Source organism: Oryctolagus cuniculus, chromosome 13, assembly GCF_051225735.1.
Source record: "Oryctolagus cuniculus isolate XC-2025 breed Fujian yellow rabbit chromosome 13, ASM5122573v1, whole genome shotgun sequence".
NCBI lineage: Eukaryota > Metazoa > Chordata > Mammalia > Lagomorpha > Leporidae > Oryctolagus > Oryctolagus cuniculus.
Genome location: NC_142879.1, coordinates 29847483 through 29859843, shown reverse-complemented (window position 1 = coordinate 29859843; position 12361 = coordinate 29847483). Strand labels below are relative to the sequence as shown.

At 45.2% G+C, this 12361-nt stretch overlaps 1 protein-coding gene across 1 annotated transcript in view; it reads left to right on the top strand.

Moving 5' to 3' along the window:
- The window catches only part of USH2A (usherin), an 870853-nt gene extending 859327 nt beyond the window's left edge, over nucleotides 1-11526 (top strand). The window contains exons 71-73 of the mRNA XM_089312189.1: nucleotides 2480-2724; nucleotides 8377-8598; nucleotides 11309-11526. Of these exons, the coding sequence (XP_089168315.1) occupies nucleotides 2480-2724; nucleotides 8377-8598; nucleotides 11309-11398 (557 nt within the window). The 3' untranslated portion in view covers nucleotides 11399-11526. The remainder of the gene's footprint in view (nucleotides 1-2479; nucleotides 2725-8376; nucleotides 8599-11308) is intronic.
- The last annotated feature ends 835 nt before the right edge of the window (nucleotides 11527-12361 follow it).

Below are 12361 nucleotides of genomic sequence, written 5' to 3'. Positions count from 1 at the left end.
GGCCTCATGAGTAGGAACTGAGGTTCCGTGGCAGAGGAGCCAACTGTGAAAAGTGGCTGTCCTGTCTGGAGGCTGGGCCCTGGGCAGAGCAGAGGGGAGGGACGCTGAGGACCGTGCACGTTCCAAGGTGTGCTGCCCACCTGACAGCCATCGTCAGTTTTAATTTTTGTAATACCCCTTTCAAAATGCTCCTGCTCTTTGCCTGAAGGCAGCCTCCAAGCAGGAAAGCGGCAGTGCGCTCGCTTCCCCCTCACTGTTCCTAGGGCTGTTGCCCTTGCTGCTCTCTGGAGCAGGCCTGCCCTCTGCTCTCCTGTGCGTTTCTGAGCAAGGGGCCTACTGGGCCCACTGCATCAGTTTTCAGAGTTCCTGCCCTGCGTCAGCCACAGAGGAAACGTAACCCTAAGCTTTTTGCTTGTGTTTTTAACATTTCTTCATCTATGTGAGAAACAGAGAGTGAGCGACCTCCATTGGCAGGTTTTCTCCCCTCGTGGCTGCACCAGCCCCCAACGGGGGCTGCAGCCAGGAGCAGAGACTCACTCCAGATCTCCCACATGGGTAGAGGAAGGCAGTATCTTGAGCTGGCATTAGCAGGGGGGCTAGAGTGAGGACATGAAGGCAGATTCCACCCCCAGGTCCTCTGTATGGAACACAGGCATCTTGACAGCTAGGTCCAACGCCCACCCCTTGTTTGTTTTGAAGTGAACAACACTGATTCTTAACGTAGGACAGTCTGACCTACTCTGGAGCTAATCAGAGCTTGAACTCCAACCTTTCCTTTTGGAGATGAGGACGCAGAGGCCCAGTGAGTCAGTGCTTGTTTTCCTTTTTTTCCACAGAGCTGATCTGAGTAGAATATTAGGGCTACCAAAAAGTAGTCCTCCCCTCCCAGGTCAGGGTTTAGTTTCAGTCACCGTTTCCCCTTCCTGAAATAGCTTCACCCCATTTCTGAACTCTTTCCATTGAACCCTTTCCCCGAGTGTGAATGTCTTGAGGTGCTGGAAAGGGGAAGGATTGTGTGCTGAGAGAGCAGGCATTTGGGACTGCATCTATCTGTCCTTCTGCCTCTGCATTTGCTTTCAATGGGCAGCTCTCTGGCTCATGGCTCTGTGCCAGCCTGGGTAGCAGCTGAGTCAGACCCACAGGTTTTTCCCTGGCTGCACCTAGCATGTGGGCAGAAGCTGAGCTTCCAGACCCCTTAAACACTGTTTGTCCAGCTGATGGCATGTGCTGTTCCACAGTGACCCCTTTAAGACTTTTCCTACCTGCCCTGGCTTGTTCCAGCATCCCCCACATCTGAGAGACTCCACAATCCTGCCACTGCCTTTTCTTCATGCCTGGGAAGTCCTTCGCATAGGGCCTGGCTCAGAGCAGGTAAAAGCTCATAAAATGGGAGCTACTTGCATGAGTCTCATGTGCTGAGAATCTCATCAGCTTGCCACACAAGGATGCAAATCCAGGGTAAGCCATCCCATTGCTGAAGAATTTCCATGCACAGCTCTCCCAGCACACTCGAGTGAAGGTTTGCAGAGCTCTTTGTTGTCTACAGAGGCCATGGGACAAGAAATATAAAGGCCCCTTGTTAGTGAACGTTAACAATTAAGGCTGTTAATGCAATGGAAACAGATATCTAATGATTCAAAATCCAGTTTGCACAAATCATCTCACAAACAAAGCTGTGATGTGAAATGAGGGACTTAGGATATCCACAGTATTAGCCATGTATGTGACTATGTAGCAGTCACATTAAGGGCTCCTGTCCTGTAGGACAGCCCACTGCACAAGAAAGGACTTTGCTCCCAGGGCACATGGTATGAAACAGGCAACCTTGGAACCCCTTTTAAACATTGCTTCTGGGGGCCGGCACTATGGCATAGTGGGTAAAGCTGCTGCCTGCACTGTCAGAATCCCATATGGACACTGGTTCAAGTCCCAGCTGCTCTATGGCCTGGAAAAGCAGTTGAAGATGGCCCAAGTGCTTGCACCTCTACACCCACGTGAGAGACCCTGAGAAAGCTCCTGGCTCCTGGCTTCAGATGGGTACAGCTCCATCCGTTGCAGCCATCTGGGGAGTGAATCAGCAGATGGAAGACCTCTCTCTCTCTCTCTCTCTCTCTCTCTCTGCCTCTGCTCTGCCTCTCTGTAACTCTGCCTTTCAAATAAATAAACAAACCTTTAAAAAAAAAATTGTTCCTAAACAACCGAAGATGACAGTGGAGACTGTCGTCTTTCCCAGGACTTGCCACGGCAGTGATGATGAGCACCCTGAATAGCAAGGCCAAGAGTGCCAGTGAGGTCTGGAAGCTTCTTGTTCCAACCCAGCAAAACACTGCCCCATTACCCCAGCCTGCACTCAAGCGCCAGCAGTGACCACGAGACAAACTGCTTTCAACTCCCTCCCAATTCATTCCCAAACAACAGACATTACACAGTCACTTTCTGGCCTGATAATGTTTCCCTTTGCTTTCTCTGGATTTTGCAGGCCTGGTTCTCACAACTCCCGGAGAAAAGAGAGGCTCGGAGAGCAAAGTCACAGAGTTCTACAGTGAGCTGTGGTTCATTGTGCTCATGGCGGTGCTGGGCTTGATATTGTTGGCCATTTTTCTGTCCCTGATACTGCAAAGGAAGATCCACAGAGAACCATACATCAGAGAGAGACCCCCCTTGGTGCCTGTTCAGAAAAGGATGTCTGCACTGAGTGTCTACCCACCGGGCGAACCCCACATGGTATGTCGGTAAAGGCATGGCCCCGTGTCCTGGTCACCAGGTTGAGTCCTAGTTGTTGCCTGGTATTTGAGGGACATTGGTTCAAGCACCGCCTTCTGATACCCAAATCCCTGTATGCTCATGCCCTTTATACACAATGGCTTACTATTTGCATATAACCACCTGCATCCTCCTGTAGACGTCAATCTTCCCTAGATTGCTTGCAATGCTTAAAACAATTGTATGCCTGTATTATTTAAGGAATAATGATGATGACAAAGGAACAAAGCTTTTTATAAAATATTCTGGACCTACATTTGGTTGTTTGAGGCCATGTCTACGATACCTGCCAACTGGACTCGTTTTTCTTTAAGGGAAATATTTCCATAATGTTAGCAACAAGGAAGTAGATGATGGTTCTGTGTGACTACATGCAGGCAGTAAGGGAAGCTAACCCTACTGGAGCTTTCTCCACTTTGGCTGTGCGTTAGATCTACCTGGGAAGCTCTAGAAACCATCACTGCCCAGGATGAGTCATCCAGAGAATTCTGGTTCCAGTAGGGGCCCTCACTGTGGGACAAACAGCTCCTGATAGCTCCACACAACCTGTTCCCAAGACAGGAGATCAGGCAAAGGTCAGGGTGGGGACCCCAGCTGGAGTGGTACAGGAAGGAGCTTACACAGGGCACTTTTGGAGGGGTAAAAGGTGACTGGATTCCATGGTACACTGACTTGCAGCTGTGTCTACCTGAAGGAGAAAATGCTATGATTTCTCTTCCATCCTTCCTTCCCTCCCTCCCTTCTTCCCTTTTGTCCTTTTATTTATTTATTTTTTCCAAATAGCTGTTCCATATATTGGTTTACTTCCCAAACACCCACAACATCCAGATCTGGGCCAGACTAAAACCAGGGTTTGAGAACTGAATCTGTGTCTACCATTCAAGTACTTAGGAACCTAAGTCCTTGAGCCATCATCCACTGCCTTCCACGATGCACACTAGCAGGGACCTGGAATCGGGGCAGAGCCAAGGTTTAAACCCAAGCTCTCTGACATGGGATGTGGATGTCCCATGCAGTGTCTTAGCTGCTACACCAAATGCCTTCCCCAAGGCTCCAGTTTCTAATACTTACCAGGCACCAGTCTGCTGCTCTAGCTGTGTACCCCAGGGGCTGCATCTACCTGAGGGGAGTATCTTTTTTCTGTTGTGCACAGAGGTCTGAGTGAGCTGGTGGCCACATGTAGTGCAGACATCCTCTGAGGGCCATGCTCTGTGGCGTGGTGGACCAGGCAATGGGGTACTGACTTGGGGGTGGTGAGGTGGCAAAGCCTGCACAGCCTGGACCTGAGCTCATTGTGCAGCCACTCTTCTTCCCTGCCCACCCCCTCACTCCCATGAGCCTTCTCCCCCCTTCAGCCCATCAAACAGCTCCTCTTATAGGGCCTTTGCTACTTCTGCCCACTTGGGCTCACACTTCAGCTTTGCTCAATCTTTACATCAATGCCACCTCCCCTGCTATGTGAAATACAATTCCCTAGTCCTTGAACCCACATTTTGTTTTATTCCAAAGCACTTACCACCACATGACACTATGTCAGATACATTTGACTCTTCTGATACAGAATATAAGCTCCCTGAGGGCAGGGATCTTGTGGGCCATTGACTCTTGTGTCCCAGCAGCTACAGCAGTGCTGGCTCATGATAGGTACTCCACAAAGGTCTTTCTTGAAGAGGTGAATACTGAATGGTCTGTTCCAGCCATGAGCTCCCTTTTGCTCCTGTTCAGTGCACAGACATGAGAAGCTCAGGGAAGAGCAGATACTTCCAAATCACCCCTTGTTGAAGGGTAACTTTCTTTGAAGAGACCAAGCTCTTAAGCAAAGGCTGCTGGGCTGCTGGAGGGAAGCCATGGATGTGTGAAGACAGCAGGGGACATTTGTTTAGCCTGGCTGATGAGTCCACTGACCTCCAGGTCCTGTTGAGTGCATGCAGAAAGTGGAAGGTACCTTCCCAAGCACTGCTGGGAACATCTACTTTGTAGCATGGAGCATGGTTCCAGAAAAAACTTAGCCACACGCCAATAGTGTCCAGAACTCACTGGTGCTAAATCTTCCTGCCCTGTCCCCTGACCGCCTCCCTCTAGGCAGGTGCCCATGCATCATAATCCTGATGAGGATGGTTGCATCTTCTGTATGTGGTTAACTTAGAAATCAAGAAACAACGCAGCCTTTCTGTGGAACTGGGATGTTATTCTGGATGTAACCCATCATCGGGTTTTAATGAGTCTTGTTAAGCTTTGTTTTGTCCAAGGGAGGGCCCTGAACTCTCTGCATCAGGATCACATAGTTGCGGTACCTACAGGTCTGAAAAGAAACTCAAGACTCTACCATTTTAGCCAGCATTTCAGCAAGTCTGATATCCATGGGGATTTGAGTGATGCCATGTAGTGAATTAAAAATTCAATACCATGCCTTGTAAGCAGTGTGTACAGCTTGAACGCCAATAGAAACAGGTTTGGGGTGGGGTGTGGCCACTGATTAGATGCTACAGTGCTGAAAGGGTATAGGGCAGACAGAGACTCCTGGGACAAGTAGACAAAAGGACTGGTGCACCTGTCTCCTTTACAGCCTTTACCGTCACGGAAAACCAGGGTGACCCCCAAAAGACCAGCTCTTGCTGCATGGCAAGACTGAGTGAGGGGTAAGGAGGAGAAGGAATGGCTGCTGGGCGCTCTTGGCCCAGAGCACTGGCTTCTCTCTGCAGTGAGACTGCCCCTCCCAAGCCTGGGAGGTGCAGGTTGGCAGCGGTGAAAGCTGGGGTGGACCAGACCAGTGGGCAGTTTTCCCCAGAATCCATTGACTCTCAGTTTGATCTTACCCAGTAGAGAAAATGTATTGACGTCTTCTTCTGTTGTTGTTTAAAAATATTTTAAAGCCAAGTTGCTCTTATAAAGTTGGAGACCACAAGAAGAAATCGGGCAGGCTGTAGGAGCCTGGTTTGCATTAGGCCAACAGATGAAGCATCTCTGTTGGTGACCACAGGCTCCTGATCTACTCAGCGTCAAGGGGCAGGGTCTACACAGGGACGAGCTGGATCCAGCTGCTCAGTTCCCCCACACCGGCTTTCTTTTCCCTTGGGTGGCTCAGTGAGACACTAATCTACCGCACCTCAAGATCACTGTGCCTCTCACCTGTCAGGCTCTGGTTACAGTGCTGCTGTGAACCCGAAGCACCCCAGCCCTCTGAACAGGTGAGGGACCCCTGGAACATCACACACTACCTGGCCAAAGGATTTAAGGCTCCCCTCTGAACAACAAATTGTGAGCATGGGCAAAAGGGAACACAAGAGTATTTTGTATTTTATGAACGTTTTTCACAGTCACCCTGTACACTACTCCACAGTTAAGTTCAAGTGCAGGTTTTACTTGCAGTTCAGTTATGATTGGAAGATCCTTTCATTCTCCTGTAATACTAAATAAATAATACCACTGGTACTCACCTTAGACTACTAAGCAATTAGTTTCCCCAAACCATGTAAGTTTTACTTGCAAAAGTGTTCTATTATCTATCATCTACTTATGTCATTTATGTATCCTGCTTTTATGTTTATATTACATATACAAACAGATATATATATATATATATATATATAGGGTTAAGGGTTAGGGTTAGGGTTTTAAAATTTTAAAGTATGAGAATAATTATGCTGTAATTGGAAAAGTACAAAGAATTTATTTAAAAGTGTTTCAGACATGAACTGACAGCCCCCCTTTTATTCTCAGTTTGATTCTGTGGCTGATATATCTGATGTGTCAAGCAACGTCACCCTAAAAAGTTACACCATGCACGTTGAGGTACCTCTGTGTGCTGCATGAATGCATGAGCTTTTGCATGCATGTGGACTGCCTAGTGAAAATGGGGAGGTTTGCATTGCCTGGAGCTGCAGAATCAGAACCTTCAGACATTCCGAGAGCTACATTCTATCACATAGCACATTCTAGGTTCAAATCAAGGAGTGATTTTATCTTTCTGATTTTTTAAAAAGTTTACTCTTCAATGCCATCTCACTAGTCAAAGTGATCAATTTCAGTTCATAATTGATCATACTGATAGGTCTAAGAGTCAAAGGGATCACATAAACAAGACTAGTGTCTGCTAATACTAACTGATAGAATTAAAAATGAGAGAACGATCCAACATAGGAGGCGGGATACACAGCAGACTCATAGAATGGCAGATGTCCTAAATAGCACTCTGGCCTCGGAATCAGCCCTTAAGGCATTCAGACCTGGCTAAAAAGCCCATGAGAGTATTGCAGGCATGGAAAGCCAAGACACTCTGGCAAAAAAAAAAAAAAAAAAAAAAAAAAAAAAAAAAAAAAAAAACCACCCTAAATGAAAGATCTCTGTGAATGAGATCCCAGTGGAATCATTAGGGGTAAGTCCGATTGAGCATGTGCTAAATTGTACATCTCTTCCCTCTCTTATTCCCACTCTTATATTTAACAGTGATCACTTTTCAGTTAAATTTAAACACCTAAGAATAATTGTGTGTTAGTTAAAGAGTTCAACCAATGGTATCAAGTAGAATAAAAAAAATACTAAAAGGAAGAAAATAGTAAGTTGTTCCTTAACAGTCAAGACAAGGGCTGATCAAGTCATTGTTTCTCAGTGTCCATTTCACTTCAACAGGTTTCCTTTTAAGTGCTCAGTTAGTTGTCACTGATCAGGGAGAACATATGATATTTGTCCCCCTGGGACTGGCTTATTTCACTCAGCACGATGTTTTCCAGATTCCTCCATTTTGTTGCAAATGACCGGATTTCATTTTTTAAATAAAAGTTTTCTAAAAAAAAAATTTATTCTTATTTACTTGAAAGGCTGAGCAGGGGGAGGGAGTATCTTCCATCCATTTGTTCACTTCTCAATACTTTTAACAGCCAGGACTGGGCCATGTTGAAACCCGGACCTCAAACTCCATCCAGGTCTCCCACATGGGTGACAGGATCCAAGCAGTTGCGTCATCGCCTGCTGCCTCCCAGAATTCTTTCACAAGAAACTGCACTGGGAGCAGAACAGCCAGGACTTTAACTGATACTCAGATATGGAACGGGGGCATCCCAGCAGCAGCTTAACCTGCTGCACCACAACACCCACCTCATCTTTCTGATGTTAATGTTAAAATAAGACCTAATTTCAACTGGAGGCTGGAATCCTTATAACAAGGGATGATGGAGGGAAGTATCCATTTCCCCACAGATATCCAGGGTTTCTAAAGTGAAAGACAGACCATGCCAACCTATTGGGCACCCAGGAAAGAACTCTGTAGCTGTTCCCTTTGACTGCTCTGGGAAATGCTGATTCACAAGACGAGAGTAACTTGTTGACCAGCCTGCACCCCTCACTACATCTTTGGCACAGCAGCAAGTATCGCCCCCACTCCCGCCTCCAAGAAACGATAGCCAGAGCACCAGGGCAGGAGCTCTGACACACGTGTCGATGCATCAGCTCACCCTCACCAAGAGTCCAAGGCTAGAGTGTTCACAAGTGCACAGACATTAAGTTTTGTAGAACTTCAGTCATGCTCTCTGTCGACCGTGTGTGAGACACAGTAGTTCTCTGTCATAGTTCAAGTCCGTTTTCTCTGTTAATCACCAGGAGGAACTTTCTTTTCAGGGATTAGCTGATACCAAAATTCCCCAGTCGGGGACCCCTGTGAGTATCCGGAGCAACCGCAGCTTGTCTGTACTGCGGATCCCCAGTCAAAGCCAAGTCAGCCGAACCTGTTCCCAGGGCTCTCTCCACCGCAGCGTCAGCCAGCTCCTGGACCTTCAGGACAAGAAAGTCGTGATCGATGACTCGCTCTGGGAAACCATCATGGGCCACAGCAGTGGACTGGTAAGTTGATTTCCTATTGCGGATCCGTGATGCACTATCCCAGGGGGATATGGATAAAGCCATGGCAGGAAACGTCCTGCATTTCATTCAGTGCCGCCCTGTGGCACTTGGTGTGTCCCTCTGGGCGCTCACTCACCCGGTACTGTTGGAATGGACTTGTTTAATACTACAGTTGCCTGAAACCTTGCCTGGTTCTGGCACACATATGGCAGAAGCTCAGAAAACAGATAGATGAATTAACAAAGCAAGGTGGGATATGCTTCAATAACCTGAGGCAGAAGGGGACTGGAAACATTCGAACTAGCCTAAAACAAGGCATGAAATACAAGTACCTGTTTTACTAAAAAAAGAAAAAAAAGTGCATTTCCCTCCCCCCCCACAACTGATTTACTGTTGGAGAAGAAAAGAGTATTTTTTGAACAAACGGTGCTTAACATTTATTAATATTTACAAGAATGGAATCGTGATTCAGAGGGTAGGTCATTCAGAATTGAAAGTTAGTCTCAGGGGCTCATATCATAAGGAAGGATACAGGTGCTTGGATTATTAACCACCACCACAGGGATGACCAGACCAGAATAGAACCGCAGGTGACAATTTTCAGAAACAAAGCAAAATTCACATCCAACAATCAGAAGTCAGAATAAGTCCTCAGCGTTAATCCTGTATGAAAGTTAACTTTTGAACTGATTCTGGTAAAAGTCGATTCCATCTTTTTGACAGACTTCAAGTGACCACTTAAGTATGGAAACTCATATAGGCTGATGGAATTCTAAGCAACCTTTATGCTTAGTTGACGCTTTCCAGAGAAAGTTTATGTAGCTTAGAAACAGTGAGCCCTACACAACGGTCAAGCATTTTGCCAACATCATGCAAGTTTGGTAAAGACTGCAGATGTGTCCTATGGAAACACGAGTTGGTGTCAGCAATGACTCCAAGGTTGCTTTTCTTGAGTGGAGAGAGTTTCTTTCTTTCTTTCTTTCTTTCTTTCTTTCTTTCTTTCTTTCTTTCTTTCTTTCTTTCTTTCTTTAGATTTATTTTCTTTATTTTAAAGACAGAGTTACAGAGAGAGGCAGAGACAGAGAGAGAGATCTTCCATCCATTGGTTCACTCCCCAGATGGCTGCAATGGCCAGAGCTGTGCCGATCTGAAGTCAGAAGCCAGGAGCTTCTTCCAGGTCTCGCATACAGGTGCAGGGGCCCAAGGACTTGGGCCATCTTCCACTGCTTTCCCAGGCCACAGCAGAGAGCTGGATGGGAAGAGGAGCAGCCGGGACTAGAACCAGTGCCCATATGGGATGCTGGCGCTTCAGGCCAGCACTTTAACCCGCTGAGCCATAGCGCTGGCCCCAAGAGTGTTTTCTTAACAGGTTAAAATGATTCCTTTTCAAGAAACTCAGAAAGATCATGATAAATTACATTGTTACTATTTATGAGCCTCTTTTTTGCATAATTTCAGTCCACTGGGTACAAATCTCTGACTCTTTCAAAGGTAACTGTGTCATTATCTAACCTCCTAGTGGCTAAGATGGCTTAAACGCTAGAATTTTTACCAGCCACCAAACTTTGTCATTATGCTGTCTATCTAGATGTCTGTTGGAGAACCAGTCCCATGAACTGGCTCATAAGTAGACAGCCAACTAGGAATTTAGCTGCTCTGTATTTTCCTCTGAGGCTGAATTATTCATCTCTACTTCTTTTAACCGCTGGCTTCTTTAGCCCTTAGCCTCCCACTCATCTCTCTCCCAAGTTCTCACTTTGCTTTCACTGAAAAGTTGACTGCCACAAAGCCCTTCTTGACTAATGGCAAATAACAAAAGGAAATATTTGGCTCCAAGTACCCTGTCACCATCAAAAATGAAAATGTACAGTCTTTCATGGATGTTTAGAATTTTATATATAATTATATGTATATATAATGTATGTTTAAAAATCATAAGCCTGCTTGATGTTTTTATAACTATTAAATTCTTAGATTCCATTTTAGTTCTAAACTTTTTCAATGACAATTATTTAAGCATTTTATTAATCATTTTTTGAAATATGAATAATTGCCAATTGTATTTAACATGGAAATTGGCAATTTGATATTTTAACATAACACAACATGAGCTTGGATTGATTACATCCCTTAATCTTCATAACTCTATGAGGTAGGTTCTATTGTCATCATTATTTTTACAGAAGGAACTGAGGAACAGAGACAGTAACAATTTACCCAAGGGACACATAGCTAAGAAGTATTGTATCCCTAGAGTTGGGATCTTAAAAAGATCATCTGACTACACAACTCCAATCTGTAACTACTGATGTTGTCATTTCTACTTGGTTTTTACAGTACTAGTAATAGGCAGTGGGCAAAGGGATTCAATAAGAGTTTTTGAGGTGCTAGTACTTGGCAAGCCACCTGTTCATATAGATATGTTGTGTGATCTCCCCACTACACAGAAGAGGAAAACTGAGACTTAGAAAGGTTAATGAAATCAAATCACATACATTTTTGGGTTAGTCTATAGTTCATGTGTGCTTTGTGATGTGATTCTTTCAATAGCATAAATTTAAGGCAAGAACTCTGTCAGTGTTGAGCACAGGTTTTCAAGCCTTTAATAAATACTAAGTACCTTTTAAATCAAAGTGATAGAAATATCCATTGACAGCAGCTACTCTGTGTAGCCAAGATTGTAACCACTGATGATTGGCTTCTTTTCCAGTATGTGGATGAAGAGGACCTGATGAATGCTATCAAAGGTTTCAGCTCGGTCACGAAAGAACACACCACGTTCACCGACACTCATCTGTGAGGGAAGCAGGCTCACGCCCCAGTGCTCCTGAGTTATTGGCTGACACATCATAAATGCTGAAAAATCATTGTTTGTTATTCCGTGGTCCCTTAAAAAAAGAGGATTGTTTTGGAAATAGTTCCTCTCTAGTGGAAATTTGAGAAATGTTGTTATTCTGATTGTCTGAAATGAGGGATAATATTGATGTAAAAATACTTGATCTGCTATGCTTATTTTGTGGAAAATGTAGAAATACTGTATTTTTCCCTTGGCTTTGTTTGGCAGTGATGCTGTTAGTTAAATGAATAATGAGTGGCCAGTATTAAGCGCATGTTCTGCCTCTTTGTTATAACTCCTGTAAGCTAACACATCTGTAATGCACATTTGGCAGTGGCTGTGCAAATTATGATATATAGGTATGTTTTCGCCAAAACTTATATACTTTCTGATGTGGAAACCCAGGATTGGCTAATTAATTTAGTTTTTTTCATTTGCCTGTTTATTGATTCTGGGTAAATTAGTTGTTAAGCTGACACAAGTGAGCTTTGTTCAAGGCTGAATGCCCGCCTCACATGTGCTATTTAAGAGCTAGAGCAGGTGGTCTTTTTAGTCACACACTTGGAAGCTTATCCTTGATGGACTCTTCCTTAAATGTGAGTCACTGGTCGAGTTGAAACTGAGCTTATTACCATAGATGTTAGGAAAAGAGGTGCAGAACAGAGAGGAGGCAGTGTACAAATTTACAGCCAGACTGAATTTATTCAGAGAAAATAAGTTCGTAGAGGAGGATGACCAATTGCCTGTGTGCACATTAACGGAACACGTGCAGAAGGCCCTGACCCCCAGGGTTGGGCCTTTTTATATTTTAGGAGGGCTAGGGATGGGGGTGAGGTAGGTAGGGGGCAGCAGGCAGAGGTGAATTCCTGGAACTGGGCAGGGCCTTGGGAACCTTGAAAATAATGCAGGATGGGGAATAAAGGCAAA